General features: G+C 36.5%; 1 protein-coding gene across 6 annotated transcripts in view; it reads right to left on the reverse strand.

Annotated features, from left to right (window-relative positions):
• Nucleotides 1–3,103: 3,103 nt before the first annotated feature.
• Nucleotides 3,104–18,810, reverse strand: part of AKAP11 (A-kinase anchoring protein 11) — a 45,359-nt gene continuing 29,652 nt past the window's right edge. For 4 of the 6 annotated variants that reach the window (XM_037375867.1, XM_037375864.1, XM_037375861.1 and 1 more), the window contains 4 exons: nucleotides 15,584–15,667; nucleotides 14,764–14,810; nucleotides 12,182–12,342; nucleotides 3,104–7,538 (listed from right to left, as the gene is read on the reverse strand). In XM_037375867.1, coding sequence (XP_037231764.1) covers nucleotides 7,392–7,538; nucleotides 12,182–12,342; nucleotides 14,764–14,810; nucleotides 15,584–15,667 — 439 coding nt within the window. In that variant the 3' untranslated portion in view covers nucleotides 3,104–7,391. The remainder of the gene's footprint in view (nucleotides 7,539–12,181; nucleotides 12,343–14,763; nucleotides 14,811–15,583; nucleotides 15,668–18,810) is intronic. The other 2 variants (XM_037375865.1, XM_037375863.1) reach the window with 1 other exon arrangement.

Consider the following 18,810-nt stretch of genomic DNA (forward strand, 5'->3'; position numbering starts at 1 on the left):
GATGTCTCAGGCTTAACCCTTTGATAACTCTGACCACCCTGAAGATATGATCTTCAAGTCATAGTTTACAGCATTAAATTAGGAAATAAGCCAAGTTCCAAACCTCCTAAACTAACAGCATAAAAAACGTGTATGAACTGTTGCCACAGAAATATTAGCTAAACAACTCACAGTCCCACAACAGTTAGCTTGGAACATCTCTTATGCCCAGTGCCTTTTAACTCCAACAGACTTACTTAGCTGTGAACTCTTAACTCTTCCCTGATACATACTATATAACATACCGTAAAGTGTTGTTCAACAGGCCAGTTGAGTATTGCCATTTCCCTTGACATAGTTTCTCTGAACAACTTAATTCTGAGGAGCTTCTTTCACAGTTTGTTTTCCACAGAGTCATATTCTAGCTTCCTTGACAAACATTATGCACCTCCTCTAAATCTACGACTTCCAGCATAAGGAGATGATTCTTTGTTGTATTTCTGTCCATACTGCGTTAGGATTTTTGTAGCAGCATGAACAGTCTGCTTGATTTTGTGTGGTTAATCAATCCAGCTGCAACATCTGCTCAGAACACAGTATTACAGGGCAATAATTATGAAACACGTTTTTAGCAGAAACCAAGACACTGACTGTTTGTTATTAAAGGTTACCATCCATTTAAACCAAGACCAGATGTAAGCAGGTGAGACAACTGGGATTTTGCCAGCTTTCAAAAAGGGTGAGTTTTGCCCTGCCTGTGTCTGGAAGCCGCTGTTATGCAGCACACTGAATATACATCCATATGAATAACATAGTATGTTAGACTTACATTATTTCAGTATCAGCTTAAAAGTTACTTTCAGATCAGCATAAAATGTAAGGGTTTTGCAAGCAATAACTTGTGTTCCAAACCAAAGCAACCACAGATTACTTTCCTACAGGAGTGAAAAACTCAGCCAAAAGCAAGTTTTGCTCTTCTTCACTGCTTGATGATTTCTGGTAGGCAAGCCGTATTCCATAGCCTCCCAGCTAAGACTCCCCTTGCTGGTTTCTAACCACTTCCACCAGCCAAGAATGAGAAGGCCAGAAGTCACATCAGGACAGCAGAGCAGGGTCAAGAAAGAAGCGGAACACGACAGCCATACTACAAGACTGGACAAGGGTCAGAAATAAGTCGAAACCAGCAACGGCCACAAGGAAAGCGTAGGAGGAGACTTGGAAGTTATACAAGGTGGAGGCTGTACAAAGTAAAGGATTGGCAGTAAGTGGGTTACAGGAGCAGATGGCAGGAAAAAAATACACTTCTTTTGTCAATATTCATCTTATTCCTGGCCAAAGCACGGGCACTTCAGGAAACCAAGTCAAGTGACTTGTACAAGTGTTCTATTTTGCCCATTCTTAACTAAAACAAACCAACCCCAAACACACACACAAAGGTTCTTCACGGTCCTCTAAGCAGCAACAACTTTTGGAGGAATGAAAGCAAGACAAACTATATTTTTTGACTACATAAAGGCCCCAATTTCAATCTTTGCAATTCCTGTGGAAAGGTGTTGTGTGGTCATGGACTAGAGCACCAGTACCTTGACCACAGACATGGTCTCATGTTTGTCACGGTTAGTTCCTTGCCCCAAGCAGTCACACACTTTGTGGTTTGCCTCAACAGCAGGGGAAGAGACAGCATTTGATTAATCTGGTGCTCAATAACTCAGTAAGGTTAGCGCTCTGGGTACATTTCTTCTGCCTTGGCATGACTCACTTTCCGTAGCCACCTTCCAATCAGAGGCTCAGAGCAGTAACCAGCATGGAATTCAGTCACACCAGAAGCTCAGGCTATGAAGCGAGAGGAAGGTCCAAGCAACAGCAGCAGAGGATGGAGTAGCACACATGTTGGGCAAAGACTACAGAATAGCTGGAGACTTAACTCTCAATTTAATACACCAAGGTTAAACAAAGTGCATGGATACTGTTCTGTGGTTGAATAAAGCCAGCCAGAACCAGACTGCTGAAAGAAAGAAAAATAAAGTCCAGGCAGGAAGAAAAAAGCTCAGACTGATCTTTCACATGAATATACTCTCCCTTCCCTTCACAGAATATCTTTTGTTGTTGTTGTTGTTCCCAAATTCACCACCCATCTTATTTTGGCTGTTAAAAAAAAAAAAATGAAGAAAAAGCTAAATGTTTACTTGCTTCAGTTAACGTGTATTTTCTATGGGATTGAATGTGAGGCATTAGCCACATAAAAAAAAATCTCTGACACAGATACAGTAATGAAACAAAGAATTCTCTTTTTGGAAGTAATCTCATAAACACTACAGAAACCTCCTTTAAACAACCACTGCACAAATAAAGAATCAAGGAGAGTTGCACATGCTTACTGGTTTAAAAGTAACTTCAGCACAAATTTCCTAATTCGTGAAATGAAACCCAGCTGAGATTAGCAGATTCACAAAATATACATCAAAAAATTTTAAGACAGCTGTTTGCAACAGCAGTACTTCTAAATCTTAGAAACCGTATCTGTGCACATCTCCGCTCAGCATTACTATTTTGGGGTACTTGACAATATGCTGTTTGGTAGATTTCAGAAGATACCAAAACACTTGAGGATTCTGAATAAGCCTATAAAACTTCATACAACATTTTCATTGTTATTCAAGCGTCTTTTTGCATTTGCCCAGAAGACTCTAAAGCTGGCTTTTACGCCGATTCCCCAAATACTGTACAACGTACCACAGACCAGTCCCAGTCCACACGGAAATATCAAGCCAACCGCCCTAACCTAGCTTCCAGGCAAGATGAGACTGAGGTACACTGGTCATTACATCCACTTGTGTTGATGTTAGACTGGATTTCTTGCCCAGTTTCTCCTTACAGAATCCATGCGACACTTCACGTAACCAGAACTATGGCTTTACCTTTCAACCAAAGACGGTAAAACAGCGTTCTCACATTCTTCCTGGGTACCAACTTAATTCTGTAAGAAGTATGCCATCTACTGATGCACTATTTACTATACCGTTCTTCAAGTGCCTTCACACAACCACTGACCAAGACCAAGCTTAGTTGTGTTAGCTGAAAAGAAAAATCATATTCCATGAATTTACAAGAAATGACAGTGCTCTTGAAGCCAGTGAAATGTTTTATTTTAAGCCACTGCTAAAACAAGGACAAACTTAGTGCAACCTGGAGTTCATAATCTGAAAATCGAATATAGTTAAATTACTAAAATGGCAAAACTCATCACCATTATACAGTACAAGACCTTCATATTCATTGAGTACAGTTACATAAACATTTATAGTTATTCAAACTGCTTTTGGTATACAATTGCATCACTAACCAGGCTGTGAATTACTGTAACACTGCACAAATAAGCGGCAGTTCCAGCAAATTATAATAAATTTTAGTATTAAATACTATTCAGACATTACAACAGAACAAAGGCCCTCTAAAACTACAACTCCAGCTATACAACAGGAATGTACAAAGATGGTATAAAATAAAGTGACTACAGTGGCTGGGCTCTGTACTTGCCCCTTCAGAGCTCAAGTACAGTAAATGCGCAACAGTAGTGGCTCTTGCTGAAAAGCCAACATTCTTACACTAAAATCATTCCTGAATCCTGTGTTTTTCTTTGCAAATCAACTGTGTAAAACTACAGGGTTTTGCGCTGGTGACAGTGTTTACTACTTACTGTGTTCCCATCTTCAACAAGATGTGGCTCTTTATAGACAAGGTCCCAGACAAAAGTTACATCAGAAAATGTAACATTTAAGATCTGATACCATTTTTGAGAGACCTAATTAGTCTCGGAATGTGGGTTGCTGGGTTTTGGGGTTTTGTTTGCTTTTTAAAAAGCTTACACAATCTTTTAAAACTCAAGAACAAAGATGCTATACAAATTGCATTCAAGTACATTGTCTTAGCTTACTTTTTCACATCCTTATTTTGAGACAGCAAGTCCTCTTCAATTTTAGCATATGGGTTTGAGTTTTGTTTGGTTTTTATTTTAAGGCTTTCTGCATACTTCTGTATTATTTATGCACCCTCTTCTGAATGTTTACATTTGTTTTAAATTACGGCCGCTTTTAATTGTTAATTTCTAGAGGAACTATTTTCAAAGTGCTTTTTCTAGAGAAACTTACAAAACATCTGAACACTTCCTTTTTCAGAACATCAAATGTATTCCTGAAGTGTTTGAGACAGGGCGTCCTCTGGAACAGTAACACCACTGGATGTATTTTCCTCAACTTAACAATTAAATTACCAAGTCAGGTTTCCCATACAGAAAAAAAGCTGGATGAAACAAACTCCACCTTACTGTGTTTGTTTATAAAGCAGAGTTGTCTGCTTTAAATGGACCAAAATGTGGCCTTTCATGTTTTTAACAGTTTTCATTTAGGCTTCTATATTTGCGGTCAGGAGTTTAAAATAAACTCAGTAATAGCACGATTTTAGACCAGCATTAGCAAAGAACAGCTTTCTCAATAATATGGCAGACAGCACCAGTTAGACACAGTCAAAGTAAGGTTTCCCAATTATTATTAAAATTATTAACTTATAATAATTTTGCCAGGCTAGTTAAATGCTTTTCCAATTCTGATACCCAAAGAGAAAAATCAAGTCAACCAGGAACAAATTTTAAAAAATTTGTATACAAAATGGGTTTGCTTTTTTGTTTAAGTAAAAATGAACATTCTTCTCATGTAAATTAGGAAACTATGCTACTTTCCCCAGAGGCCAATAAATTAATTTCTTCCTTAATATAACACCAATCAACAGTTATGTAATGTATTTGATCCAGTCTGAAAAGAAGATTCCATTTATAAAAATCATTTTTAGTGCAACTATTGTCCACTAACTTTTTGAATAGTTGTAATTAGTTGTAATAGTTGTAATAGTTGGGAATTGTGCAATCTTCTGCCTTTCTCCAGAAAAGTAATTAAAAAGAAAAAACACCTCAGCAACTTTATAAAATCCAACATACTGAATAATTCAGTTTAAAAATGGCTGTTCCTGGCATTTTGTTGGATTTTTTTCAAATGTACAGCTTTGTACATTTATAATGCCTTCAGTATCTTTCTCAGTTTTGTTTTGGACATGTACAGAAACATCATACTATTACTACTGTATCCTCATGTCTTCAAATTCCACTTGGTGAGAATTCAAGGGTCCAAACCCCAGAGCAAAATTCAGTCCTGAGGCACTGTTTTTAGTATTTTATTTTCTTGGCATTTCAATTTTATAGTAAATTTGTACAAGTACATTACTGTTGTGTTAAAGGGAATATGTTACAGAGAACGGTTTCAAATTTTTGTCTGGAACAATTTCAAAAGTCAACTTTTTTTAAAAAGAAAGGAGTATGCGGGGGTTGGAGAGAAAAAAAAATCTAGACAATTTTTGTACAACTCTTCAAAAATATTTGTTACTAGCCCCAACTTCCAAAGACAGGAATTAAGATAACTTACACACACACACACACACTTTGGGCTCTAGAGAAAAACGATTCCTGATGCTTGGCATTATATTACCTACGAAGAAAAGACCTTTTAATGGTTCTTGGTCTTCTTGTCACATGGCATATATAGATCTTTCAATCAGTGAAATCATGTATGAAGTGAGGTAATAATCTATGAGCATTACAGAATTTCAAGTTGGTGGTAAAAATTTACATTATGAATTCGTATTTGTGAGATCCTATACACATATAAATACACACGCGTATCTATGTGTGTATGCACATGTGTGAACGCACCTATGTGTGTATGCAAAAACATTAAAAATCCTCAACTCTGCCAGAAAGGTGAAATTTGCGAGATCCAGGGCAGAAATCCAGACAAATGAGGACTAGAGCAAACCAGATCTCTGTAAAAAGACCACCAAAATGGCTTAGTGAAACACAAAGACACTGCAAGGAGACTGCTCTTGAGTTTACCAGTCTGACACCTCATAGTAATTTAGGGTGTAGGGGAAATAGGAACTGTACATATGCCATTAAAATTCATTAATATATTTAGAGACTTTCTCTCTCCTTGTTTGGGATCAGAAACTTGTGCACCCTATCAACAGTGTATTTTTCTATGAAAAAGCTATTAAGATTCTTTTGTTCATCCAAAATAAATAAGACTCCACGATTTTCTTGCAAGTTATATGAGTTCTGAGGTGGCAACCTTGTAATTACCAGCACGTGCCTTTTTCTCTCAAAGAATGTATAAATAAACCCCAAAAAGCATTTTCAAATGACAGAATACATAAAGGTCCAAAGTCCTCTTCAGACACAAAGGCAAGTCAGCAGCACTGGTGAAAAACCTGATTAGACTGCTAAAAGACTTGATTAAAAGTGCCTTTAAAAAAATTCTGTGAAGGTAGTTAAGAAAAAAATGAAAAATCAATTTGAAAGAAATTTCCTCTTTATGTTTTAATTGGCTTTCTTTGCTAAATGCTTAAGTGCTCACTGAGTAACAAAATTCTCTTTATGACTGAAAAGAAAATTCATATATGAGGGCTAAGAAATAAAGAATTAGACTAGTCAAAAAGACAGCCAGAATCCTCAGAAGTATCTATCTGCTACTTTCAACATGTCTGTGTGAGAGACTAATACACAAATTCTTCAACACAGAATTGGCGTCATAGAAGTATCTGCATACAAAAAGCTTCAGTAAGAAATTTAGCAATTTAAACTCAACTGGCAAGCTTCAGGAAGCCTTGATGAAGAATTGTGTGTGAAATTATGCTCAGCTACCCACTCTGCTCTTCTACCAGAAGTTAGCAGCTCTATAGTAGTCAACAAAAGGGAACATATATTTGGACCTCGATTTCAGAGCAGACTCTCTCATCCTCACATAAAGTTAAACCTGATAAAGACGGCTATGAGGCCGGACTGTATTAAGGGGCCACTTTGGCAGGTCACAATTTTCTTCCTGGCAATGGTGCCCTTGGGCACATAACACCTGGCCAATGTCACTACTTTTCTCCATTGTCTGCTGCAAGGTATTCCAGAACAGATTTTTGCAGAATGTCAGTGCTCTTAGTCCCACTGTGAATACAGCACACACAAATGGGAAAAAGAGGCATCCTGGCACAGCAGGAATCATGAATAGCATGCCTGAGACTGTCCCTTCTGAACTACTATCATAGACAAGGGATTTTTTTCATAAATATTTCAACAGTCTGAACACAGCAGTAAGTACAAGTTATGCGTGGGTGGACAATACCAATCACAGACTGAATAAACATACCATGTGCACAGTATCACAAAGCACAGCACAGCTATTTTGACTTTCACCTCAAAGTCTTTTAAACGCTGACAACTGAACATTCATTAGTTGAATTTTACTTTACATATCTGTGTTCTTTCTATCGCCTTTCAAAAGAGGAATGAAGTGAAGAGTGTTGCATCTTTGGATTTTTCAGACATTTTCCAGAAGCCAACCAACCAAAGACTTATTTAGAGCTTGCTCTCCATCAGATGCCTTCTCTATCATTTCACAATATTTCAGCACTGCTTGCAAGAGATCTCCAACTTTCCAATCTCTTTCTCGCAGTCTTCTGGTAAGCTGAAGGGAAAACAGGGGAACACAAAATATTTTGACCGGCACATCCTGATTAACAGTTACAGAAGTTATTCTTGAAACATTAGCTCATAAGAGATCAGTTGTAATGAGTTAATCATTATTCCCACATGTACAAAAACAAAAACTTCTGCAAGAATCAGGCACTTTTCTTAAAGGCAGTTTTCACAAAATTTTCTTCTGGAGGGAGTAACATTTTCAAATGATGTGGTGCCACAGGTATGAGGACTGTGGTTCATCACGACTGCAGAAAACAGGAAATTCTGAACACAAGATTAAGACATCTGCCACCCCTCCCATGCCAATAATGCACATATAAAACAGACAAAACTCAGTCTTAATAAAAGGATGTGGATTTTCCTTTCACAACATATAGTGTGGTTTGAGTGGCACGGATGCCACCCTCAATGAAAACAGTCTTCAGAGTTGGGAAATTATAACATCTTGGGGAGGAGGAAAAGGTGAGGGTTAAATTAAACTACCACTTGGGAGCAGAGATCAGTGTAGCTAAAAACATATTTATTTTTTTTTAATCCAGGATCCAAGCACAAAAAAACCCCACCAAAACCCCCCAAATCTTCCTATGCCTATGTGTCAAGCTCAGCTATACGTGGAAGAAAGTCTACCCAAGACAAGGATGAATTTGCCAGTTTGCCTAGAAATAAAAAAAATCTTTTACTTTTAAAAAACCCAAACAAAACCCAGCACCAACACAAACTTTATGCTCTGTAGCTTTCTGGACAACTATCAATGCTGCATTTAGCAAACACAATTTAGAAACGCACCCTACTTATTCTTTGGAACTGTAGAAGTTTAATTGCCTTTTACAGTCCCTACCATGACATTCTATACATTAAGTTCAAAACAACCCATAAATGGAGTTCAGTGAAATATCTTCCACAACTACAAAATTAAAAATTCATAACGTTTCTTCTATGACACCTGTCAGATTGAAATACGAAATTCTTCTAAAAAATGAAGACAATCTCCACTTCTTCACCTAGGTGATATTCCAATTGCAACAAGGCAGGTGATGGAACTGACAGAAAGAATGTGGGCACAAAAACATATAAAACCATTAACTTCTTGAGCAAACAATTAACTTGAATGAACAAAAAAGATTCTGTCTAATTTTGAGTACAATATATCCTGAACACTGAAACTTTTCTCAGTGAAAAAAAGGTCTTGTCTACTTAAAGAGAGACTGAAATCTGTAGTTATTTCTATGAATTTTAAAACAGAGCACAGAACGTAAGAGTTTTATAGTCCACAACAGGCAATTTTGTAAATGGTGTTTGGTGGTTTATGAAAGAATAGACATTTTTCATATGCCAGAGGAAAGTCTGGCTAAGCTAATGTCCAAAGACCTACTTCAGCAAATACAGTATTAAACTCCTGTCCAAAAAGGAAGATACCACCATGGTAAGATGACAGAGTTGGCACCTTGCTTCACTAATCTTTCTATTTTAATTTAGAGTTCAAAGTTCAATCCCACTATTTCTTTAGCTGACTGTTCTGTTTCTTACTGTCAGACAATTGAAATACTGGAATTTACTCAAAACAGACACCAGGAATCCTAACACAGCTAGATAAAGTCTGATTAAAAATTGAACATGTGTTTTTTTAATCCAGGCACTTGCATATCCATGCTGTCAGGCTTCCCAAAGATGCCAAGAACTATCTATGCTAAGTTACTGGGTTTTTGTTCTAGCAACTGTTTGGTTTCATACATAGGCATTTAACGTCTTTCTGCCTTGCTAAGCATAACATCTATCCTTAAGTAAGAGTTCATACCCAGCTGCAGCATAATACCTTGCCTGGTACCCACACTAGGAGTATTTTTATCTTTTTACAGTCACATCGCATCAATGGCTCATTACCCTGCTGTGATCACTTAACACAAGCCGTTTCTCCCTTCCAGAACCCACCAACTGTTTACAGTGAAAATTACTGTTTTCAGTGTGATCTGAAGTCCAGGCTCAGCCCCCATGTAACGGAGGTAACTTACCGAAGTACCTATGAGATGATCAAAACCCCACAGCTGGCGAGAGATCAGCGTACAGAGGTCAGTTTAATTTTCTGCTGGGCTGCAATGCCCTCTGGAGGTGCTTGTCTGGCTTTACAAGTGACAGAACAGTGACATTTCTAATTTAAGACCCTCAGTTTGGGTCAGAGATCATTCCAACGGGGAAATGGCATGGAATAAAAAGGAGGTAATCTTTTCCTGCCCTCTGGGGGGTAAACAGGATTTCAATTCATTTTAACATAACTGCATCTGGAGAACTAAAAATTAATTTATAAAACTAAGTGAATCAATTAACTATTGTAACATTTTCAGGACTGCATGAGTACTGCCTGCCTGAAGGTCTTGTTTCATCTTTAGGTGTCAACTCAGTACCAACTTATGACTGAAGTGTCAAGTAGAAAAATATTGTAATTTTTTAGGAGTGCATACATAATAGACACTGCTATTTTCCAGAGTGCTCTTCTCAGTATATTCTCTTATTAAGGTAGCTAGAGTGGTGGTCAGACACACAGCCAGCTAGTAACACCTTTCCTGTGTGTCTTCAGGCATTGGCTCAAACAGTAGCATCAAAACTTTGCAATCTACTAAGTCAGAGCTTGCAGAAGAATGAGAGACTTGAGGGCAGAAAAAGAAGCACCTGCCAACTGTTTTTTGTCTTCCGTGTTATGCTGCAGTGTAAGACACAGGTCTCTCTCTCATATAGACACACAAAGGAGATTGCTATTAACACTTGTAGGTCCTATTACCATTCTGCACAAGTATCTGCAACATGGCACTTCACATACGACAATCATGAAATAGATGGATAGATCTTCAAAAAATGGCAAAAACTCACAAGGTCAGAATGATTGTAGTCACTAAACCCAACTAATCCAAATCAAAACAACTTCAGAGAATGCTGAGCCAGGCACGTGTGAACAGAAAAAGTGAAGTATTTTCTTCTTCATGTTAAGACACGTATAAACCATAACAGGGAAGGAACATATAAATACAAGGATTAAACTCAACACTTTCAAAAAAAAAAAAAACCAGGAAGGGAGAAAAGTATTGTCAAACTGCCTTCTAGTTTATGTAAGCATGAAGTCACTCTAAGTGTCCGAACTAACATACAGCAAAGCATATTTCTGAAACAATTCTAAATGAAACATACCAAGCTCCAGAAAAGGAGCACAGGGGATGTATTTCAACTTGCCAAAAAAACCACTTCCCAATTTTCTGGTTTATTTTAAATAAGAATGCAAGACTTCCTACTCTTGAGATCAAATACATATACCACACAATTACATAGACAAACAGAAAACAGAACTAGCATTCCTCTTCTGCGCTAGAAAGGGAGAAGCCACTCTTCGAAGAACTCAGCCCAGGTACAACCTGAACTGACCTCTAGGCACCTTTCATGCTCTTAATTCAAGTCTACAGTAACTAAGCACCATAGGTGTGTACATTTGTCTAAGTTTGGGAGTTTATTTGGTCATGCTGGCCTCTGCTTACCAGCCACTCTCCTTTTCTCCCAAAATGATGATTTGAGCTTTGGAAAGCACCAAGTTGAAGATTCATTGCTAAATTTTGAAACACAAAGCAAGCTTCTCCTTCCTTAATGTACTGATATGCGCATTAAGTAGTTTTTATCAAGATCTTAATTATTAAAAACATACTAATGGCATCACATTAACACTTTTTCATGTTACCAGGTTACAAAATAAAAATTTTGGTAATCCATCATTCCTATTGACCTTATCATTAGAGACAATGCCTATAAAACTGTTAAGTTAGCCTTTCAGTAGCCAGGTAATGTTAAAATAATCCCTGGTAGAAGATTAAAAAAAGAAGGTCAAATGTAATAAATGCCACATTATCATGTGCAGTTTTGTGTGTAGCCACAAAAGAATAATTTTAGTGATTTTATAGGAATAAGAAGTTTCTCTATGTTTGTGATGGAAATACTCAGGCCAGTACACATACCAAAATTTTGACCCTTTCCTAAGAAACACAAATTGCTAAAGCCTCATTGTTTAAACTTCCGCCTTCTATTTGTTCATATATTAAAACTGATCTATAAAACCACAATAAAGGCACCTAAAAATGAAACAATCTTAATGACCCTTCTTCCTTTGATTGCCGTTGCTTACAGAATAAAAATATACTTAATATTAATTAGAATCTAAACTTCCTTCTGATAAGAAAATGAGCATTTGCCAGCAAAGAAACCTGAGGCAGAACACATTAAGTTAGAAATTAATTTGCACGACCAAATTCTCAGATTCAATTTAAAGACAATCAAATACTAAGAAAAAATGCTTGAAACAACAAAACTTCACTAAACAAAAATGCTGTAATTGTATCCTCTTTAGAGAAAAACAAGGAAAACAACTTGTGAAACAAGTTAACTCAGCTTTGATTAATACTGGTTTATGCAAGATATAAGCACATGCTGAACAGGCTGTTTCACTTTGACCTCTCAGGATTTAAATAATTATTTTCAACAGCGAATACTCATTACTGCTGAGTGGCAAATAAAACAGTAGCAGCTGCTGTATCAACGCAAATGGAAATCAAGCAAATCCTTCCCCTTCCCCCCAACCCATCCAACCCAAATACTTACAAAGACGAAGTCCCTTGTAACGCTGTCATGAAAGTAAAGTTCAGACACCTCTGTTTCAGAAGCCGCCAGCCACTGAAGAGTTGCTCTGAGCTGGGGGTCCACTAGATTTGGTTCCAGATCAATGTTCACTATTGCTAAAGTCTTTCGTATTTGCTCCAAACCTAGTATTAAAAAAAAACACAATCAAATCTATAGCTTCAAATTATTTCAAAAAAATCTCTGTAGTTCACTGTTGAGACTATGTTGTCTTAATAACCTCAGTTTAGTACACACAGATAATATGAAAGGAAAAAATCATGCTGGTCTGAAGTGTTTCTGTACTTTCACATAAGGAAGTACTGTTTACCCCATTTACAATTATATACAAACACAGCTGAGTATTAAGACACCTAAACTTTAATGTATATTCCAAATTACAAGGAATTTAACACAGCCTTTCATAAACTGAACAGCAATGGCTCTCACGTTGTCCATCAGTCGTTTCTGTTTCCAACTGCTATTTTTTGGTGTACTTCATGTACTAAATTTTAAAAAAAGTCTGTATTTCAGAATTCTTTCCTGTAAAGGCAGACTGATCAGACTGCCTCTGAGTTTTTTCAAAACAGTGCTGTTTTTACTAGTCCTACCCAATTTTTCAACACTTCCTTTACAGCATGATTTCAAAAAATTAACACATTCTTAAAAAAGCAATTGCATTAGTAACACAGAGAAAATACAGTATTGTCATCTTCTATTCCCACACTGAATTTCTGTATCCAGCTATCACAGTAATCCTTTTTCACACTCTCAGAACCAACTAAGCATATGTGTAGTACTCTCCAAGTTCTTCTTGAAGTCTCTACTTCCAGGCTATCAGAGTTGACTCTCTAGAAACAAGGAATATATTTGCAATAAAAACATATGTTCATGTGCAATTTACCTCAATCTCACTACTCCTTCAATCAAGCTTATGAAAATTGAGGTACATAAGGTATTCGTTCCCAATTGGCAAAATTAAGCAAGGTGAAATTGATTCTCCCAGAAGGTAAAAGAGAGAGAAAATTTAATTAGCAGAACTGTCAATGTAAGCGTGCTTTTGGTAGATAACAGAGTATTTGTCTAGGAGTCCCAAAATCTAGAATCTTTATAGGAGAAAGTACTAATCATAAAAAAATTATGACACTTAGTGGATGGAAAGCATTGTGGTAATCTATCGCTGGGAAGTTTTGACCTATTTTTTAGTTCTACAAACAAGATGTATGTTTGGTAATAACAAGGCTTTGTTTCAAATTCCTTGGTGAATAAGGTGCAGTCAGCTTAGAAAAAGCCACACATTTCTAGGTATGACATAACAAAACTTCCAGATGTTCAAGAACAGATACGAAGGTTTTCTGTCTGGAATACTACTTAAATGGTCCTACAATGAAAGCAACAGAAAGAGTCTTTTCAGAACAATAGTGAAATGGTAAAGAAATTAAACCGGGAAAACGTCACTAGAAAATCCTTAATATAGCATAAAGCAGTCTGTTGCTCTCCAGTTGACACCTAAATTGTGTAAAGAAATAAAGCCAAGCACTATTTTAATCAAGCCATTTGAATATTTGAGATGCTGGAAAGAAAGCAATGGTATATTGATAACCTAGATAAAACCTATACACAGCAGAAAATATTATCATTATTCTGAGGAAAACAACCTCAATAATTTAGTTCAGTTTTATTGACTGATAACCTTTCAGTCAGATCTGATTAAAAAAAAAAAAAAAAAAGAGATGTGGTTCATGTCTATATATGTTTCCAGGAACTTAAGTGATTACCTTAAGCTAAACACACCTATTTCTGCTTACATCAAGACTATTTGAAGATGTGCAACATGGCTGAATATCTTCCGTAAGCAGGTAGCAGGAATTTCCTGAAATGCTTATTTCATCCTCAGAATGTACCCAACATAAAGACAAGCTCTGTTACAACCTTCTGTAACATCAGCTCATCTTTAAATAAGCCTCATACGCTGTATAGTCAGGCTGTTCTCATTTGAGTTAACAACCTCTGGCACTTCAGTCAGACTGGAACCAGTGCAGAGATCATCTACGAACCAGAGAGCGGTAACATGTCTGGATAGACCCTATTTCATATTTCACTAAGAAGAGAGAGTTTATAGCAAATGCATTGAATCCAAGTTTTTTCATTATGTCTCATGACTTCCCTTCCCAAGGTTAATATGGTCAGTTTGAATAAATTCTTCAGTATCTCAACCATTGCCATGCAGATGGCTCCTTATCAAATATTTTACAAAGAAGTCATTCTATGCATATAAATTTACGCATTCAACAAGCTGATCAAAGTTCACTACCATACATTATTAAGTACATGCATAAGCATCAGACTACCATTTCCCAAAGGCTGTAAACTTCAGAGCATTAAGAGCTGTATGTAGGGTAATAATCTAAGAATATATTCTGACACTTGACCCACATGCATTATGATGAACAGGGATAACTGGGTTGTCACCTTGTTTTGCAGACTACAGAAGCAAAGAATTAACAAAGTAATTAATATAGAGTGCACAGGTCAAGAACAGCAATATATGCTGGATATGACATTACCTTCTACAGCATCCTTGGAGTCTTCATCTTTATCTTCTGTTCCATCACTGTATTTTAAAAACAAAACAAAAATATTAATATAATCCAATATATGCACAATAAACGTAGTCAATCCTAAGACTGTAATGAAGGTTAAAGGACAGGAAGACCATAAAAGAATTCAGATGTGATCATGGAAAGAAGCTTTGCTTCTCACACCATTTCATGTTGGAAATATTTATCATCAACCTCACAAGATTTGCTCTTAGGGAAAGAAGGGAGAAGACAAAAACAAAAGAAGGCTGTTAAAAAGGACTGAAATATGAAGATTTTTTAAACTAAGAAGAAAACTTTTATTTTAATTAAGGAGGTCAGTTTAGTTTTGCTTCACACGGGAAAAGGTTGAGTCATCTTATGTCACTGGTATGAACAGCTATAGGTTATTCAAAGCTGTAGGTCATAAGTGTTCTATAAAAGTCAACTACCAAGCAATTTTGAAAGTTTCCACAAGCTAAAGGAAATAACAGAAATCCTGTAGGAAGCAAGCTCTAGTTTGCATGAAAAAGTAAATCTAAAGACTCTTAGAACTGCAAGCAAGAACATGCACAAAAGGGACCTTTCATTTTGCAAGCAGAACACATTCATCAGTTCAGCAGAGCACAGCAAAATTTAACCATTCAGTATGGATTAATTAATGAAAAAATCATATTGTGATTAAGTGAGAAGAGTGTGAATAATGTATCAGCATAAAAAATGCACCATAATTTTATTTTCCAAAATGATGATTTCATGCATTAATTATGAGGAACCCATCTGGTTTATATGTCTCAACTGAACCAACCTGTCTGATGTTGGAAAGGATAAATTCTCCTCATACATATCCCCTTCTAAACCAAGACTGCTCCAGCTACTGCTGTTACCATTACTGCCAGAAGAAGAAGAGAACACAGCTGAACTAGAAAAGAATAGCTCAAACTAGAACCTTCATTTTCCTTAGAGCTGTTTTGTCAAGACATTTAATACAAGAGCACTGAAACTTCCTAGACAGGTTTGCTGGAACAGAGTACAAACATGATTGTCAGTGCTATTCAGAGCAGCAATGTCCACAATAATGCAAACTGCTAAGTGTCAGCACCCAGGTGGAAGTATAACTTGTACTCATTAGTTTTCTAGATCAGTGCTAGCCGTAGGTCTGTCCTCAGGTCTAAGCACATTGCTCACTATTTATACAAGCTCAACAATTTCAATATGATTACTAAGAGCAATATGGATTACAACTGTAGTATTTACTTAAGGACTAGCTAAGAGTTCATAAAATTACACATTGTGAAGACAACTGCGTAAAATCCCTCCAATTCATTCTAAAAATCCAGTAATGATCTCCATCAGCCTCATGAGAACGAATCCTTAGAGCAAATACAAAATATTGTTTTTATAAAGTAATTCTGAATACTGTCCTACAAGCTGATCTTTTAAAAACAGGGGAGTTTATAGATCAGTGAAAAAAATACTAAAAATATTGATTACTTCCCTCACAGTTCATAAACATACTGCATTTATTCCATGACCACATTCAAGTCAAAGTGAAGAACTGAAAAAATGGAGCACATCCTTACGCTAGTACCTTTTAGGCATTATAATTAGCAGAGTTTGTTAAACCCATGCTTATGTACAACATTGAGCTATTCGTATGACTAAATCTCTGTTCCCCAACTTCATACCTCCCCCAGAGCACGTCTGGAAGCCTTCCAAGTACAGTATTTCAAGAAAACCAGCATTCTTTGAGAAAGCTAAATTGTCTACTATAGATGGTGTAACAATCCATGAAATAACTCCAGAGAACAACTGCTGCAAGAAGATGCTTTCTTCACCTAAGTTGTGCGAACTGTTAACGCTCTTCTTTTCCACTTATTCCACTCAAGGCAAACAATAAAATTTAAAACCACAAATGGTGGAAGCATTTCAAGAGACAGACACTGATCTGTTTCAAGAGTCTGCCAGTAACAGTATCACCTATCAGTGTCCTTTGCTTTCCAATACACCTGCTTGGATCCCAAGTTTAAAACAGTAACAGTAGGTTAGCAAGCCTGCAATATGAACACAGCCTAACTGGAAGAAAAAAATAAAAAGTTGCAGGTCCTTCATTCACCACACTGTTGCTTATTTAGACTACATATGCAAAGAACAGTCACTTTCCTAATTATGCTAAAAAGACAAAAGAAAATTAAAGAGGAGAACCTTTCAAAGAAACCAACTTGATTTCACAGAGAATGCAAACATAGTCTTAGGAACATTTCTCAAGTTACTGTGTGAGACTATCACAGTATGTATGAAGCATTAAATTTGCTTTGAATTACACATATAGAAAAGATTTAATATAGCCTATTGATACTAATACTTTGCACTTAAACAGCCTCTTTCACTTAAAGTTATAGATGGATAACATAAGTGGAAGTAAAAGCTGCCCCAGTTCTTGGACTAAAGGAAACAGTATTTGCAATTTAACAGAATGGCCTCATGCATACTACTATTCTGATTTGGTAAGAAATTAATATATTTTACAGATGTCAAACGTGGTCTGAAATAACCATATATATATTGAACCATATGATTACAATGCATAACAATCTATGAAACACTTTTCATAATGTGACTTTTGTTTTAAGATGCCAAATTAACGGTCTTGAAAATAAAGTCCTGCAACCACAGAACAAAAAATGAACAAAGGCATTATAATGCCTCTATAATGCTTCATGCAGCTGCTCCACATGAACCAGCAGAAGAATTACAAGAAAAGCTTTCAGCTTTTAAGTATACACTGTACCTATGGGAACTATAACTCAGATCATCTGCTTTGAGATTCTGCATTATGTACATAAAGTCAAAGGCAAGAAGCTTCTGCTCTGAATAATAAACTAACCTGGATACTCTGATTCATCCCCTGGAAAAGCCTATGTCCATGCTTATACCTATATATTAACTATAGAGAAAACTTAAGATTATTTCATTTCTAAATTTAAATTGTTAACATTAGGCACACAAGGCAGAAGATACAAGCATTCACCTGCATAACTCTGCAAAGTCCACTAAAAAAACTTGAACCTTTTCCATTCAAATGGAACGAAAGACCACACTTTGATAATTCTTTCCAAGTTGTCTTGCTCCCTTGTTTACACATAGTTTAATCCTTTGAGAAGTAATGAAGTACTATTTTCATACTGATCTGAGATGCAGAGGGCACGTACCATTTCAACAGAGCTACTACAAAAAAAAGTCTCTTTTTTTTTTTTTTTTTTCCCCTGAAGTGAAGCAAAGCAAGGTACATTGAACTGGATGGCTGTAGCTTGTATTGTTGTTTTCTGGTGACTGTGATCCTGTGTTCCAAAACAATTTTAACTACCATTAATAGAATCTCTAGGTTTACTCTTACGAAAACAATTTCCAAAATGTCAGCTGAAGGAGTCTCAAGTACCACTATCCACTGAATAATGCAGACAGCCTGGAAAATACCGGGGAAAGGGAGAGGTCCTCCCTCACCAAGTGAAACTCGCTTTACGCTCACTATGCCACTTAATTATATCGTACTAGCACTACAAACAAATTGGTCTGATGATATCTAGTACCTCAAAGATGGTACAAGCAAGACTGCTGACAGACGCTTAGACACAAGAAAGCCACTTACATTAAGAAATAGCTGCCAGGGGAGCATGCTACCTGATAGTGCACTTAAATGCTTCTGACTGACATGGTTTACATATAACCAGCATGGTGTTTTTTCAAACAGATGGCCCTAACTATAAGAAGGAAAAAAAAAAAACAACCACACCAAAACCCAACAAATCCAAAAAACAACAAAACCCAAAACTTTCAGCTGTTGCACCTGTATAAAAGAATGTTGCTCTATGACCGAATGGCATTTTCCTATTTAACAGAACAGTTTCTGTTAAAAAAAGGAAATAAAAGCAATAAATCATCATCATTGTCATGCAGGTTTTTATTTCCTTAGAAGATGCTAGCACTGTTCCACACATGGTTGTGCTGGTTTCGTTGGGATAGAGTTAATTTTCT

Source organism: Falco rusticolus, chromosome 2 (genome assembly GCF_015220075.1).
Source record: "Falco rusticolus isolate bFalRus1 chromosome 2, bFalRus1.pri, whole genome shotgun sequence".
Lineage (NCBI taxonomy): Eukaryota > Metazoa > Chordata > Aves > Falconiformes > Falconidae > Falco > Falco rusticolus.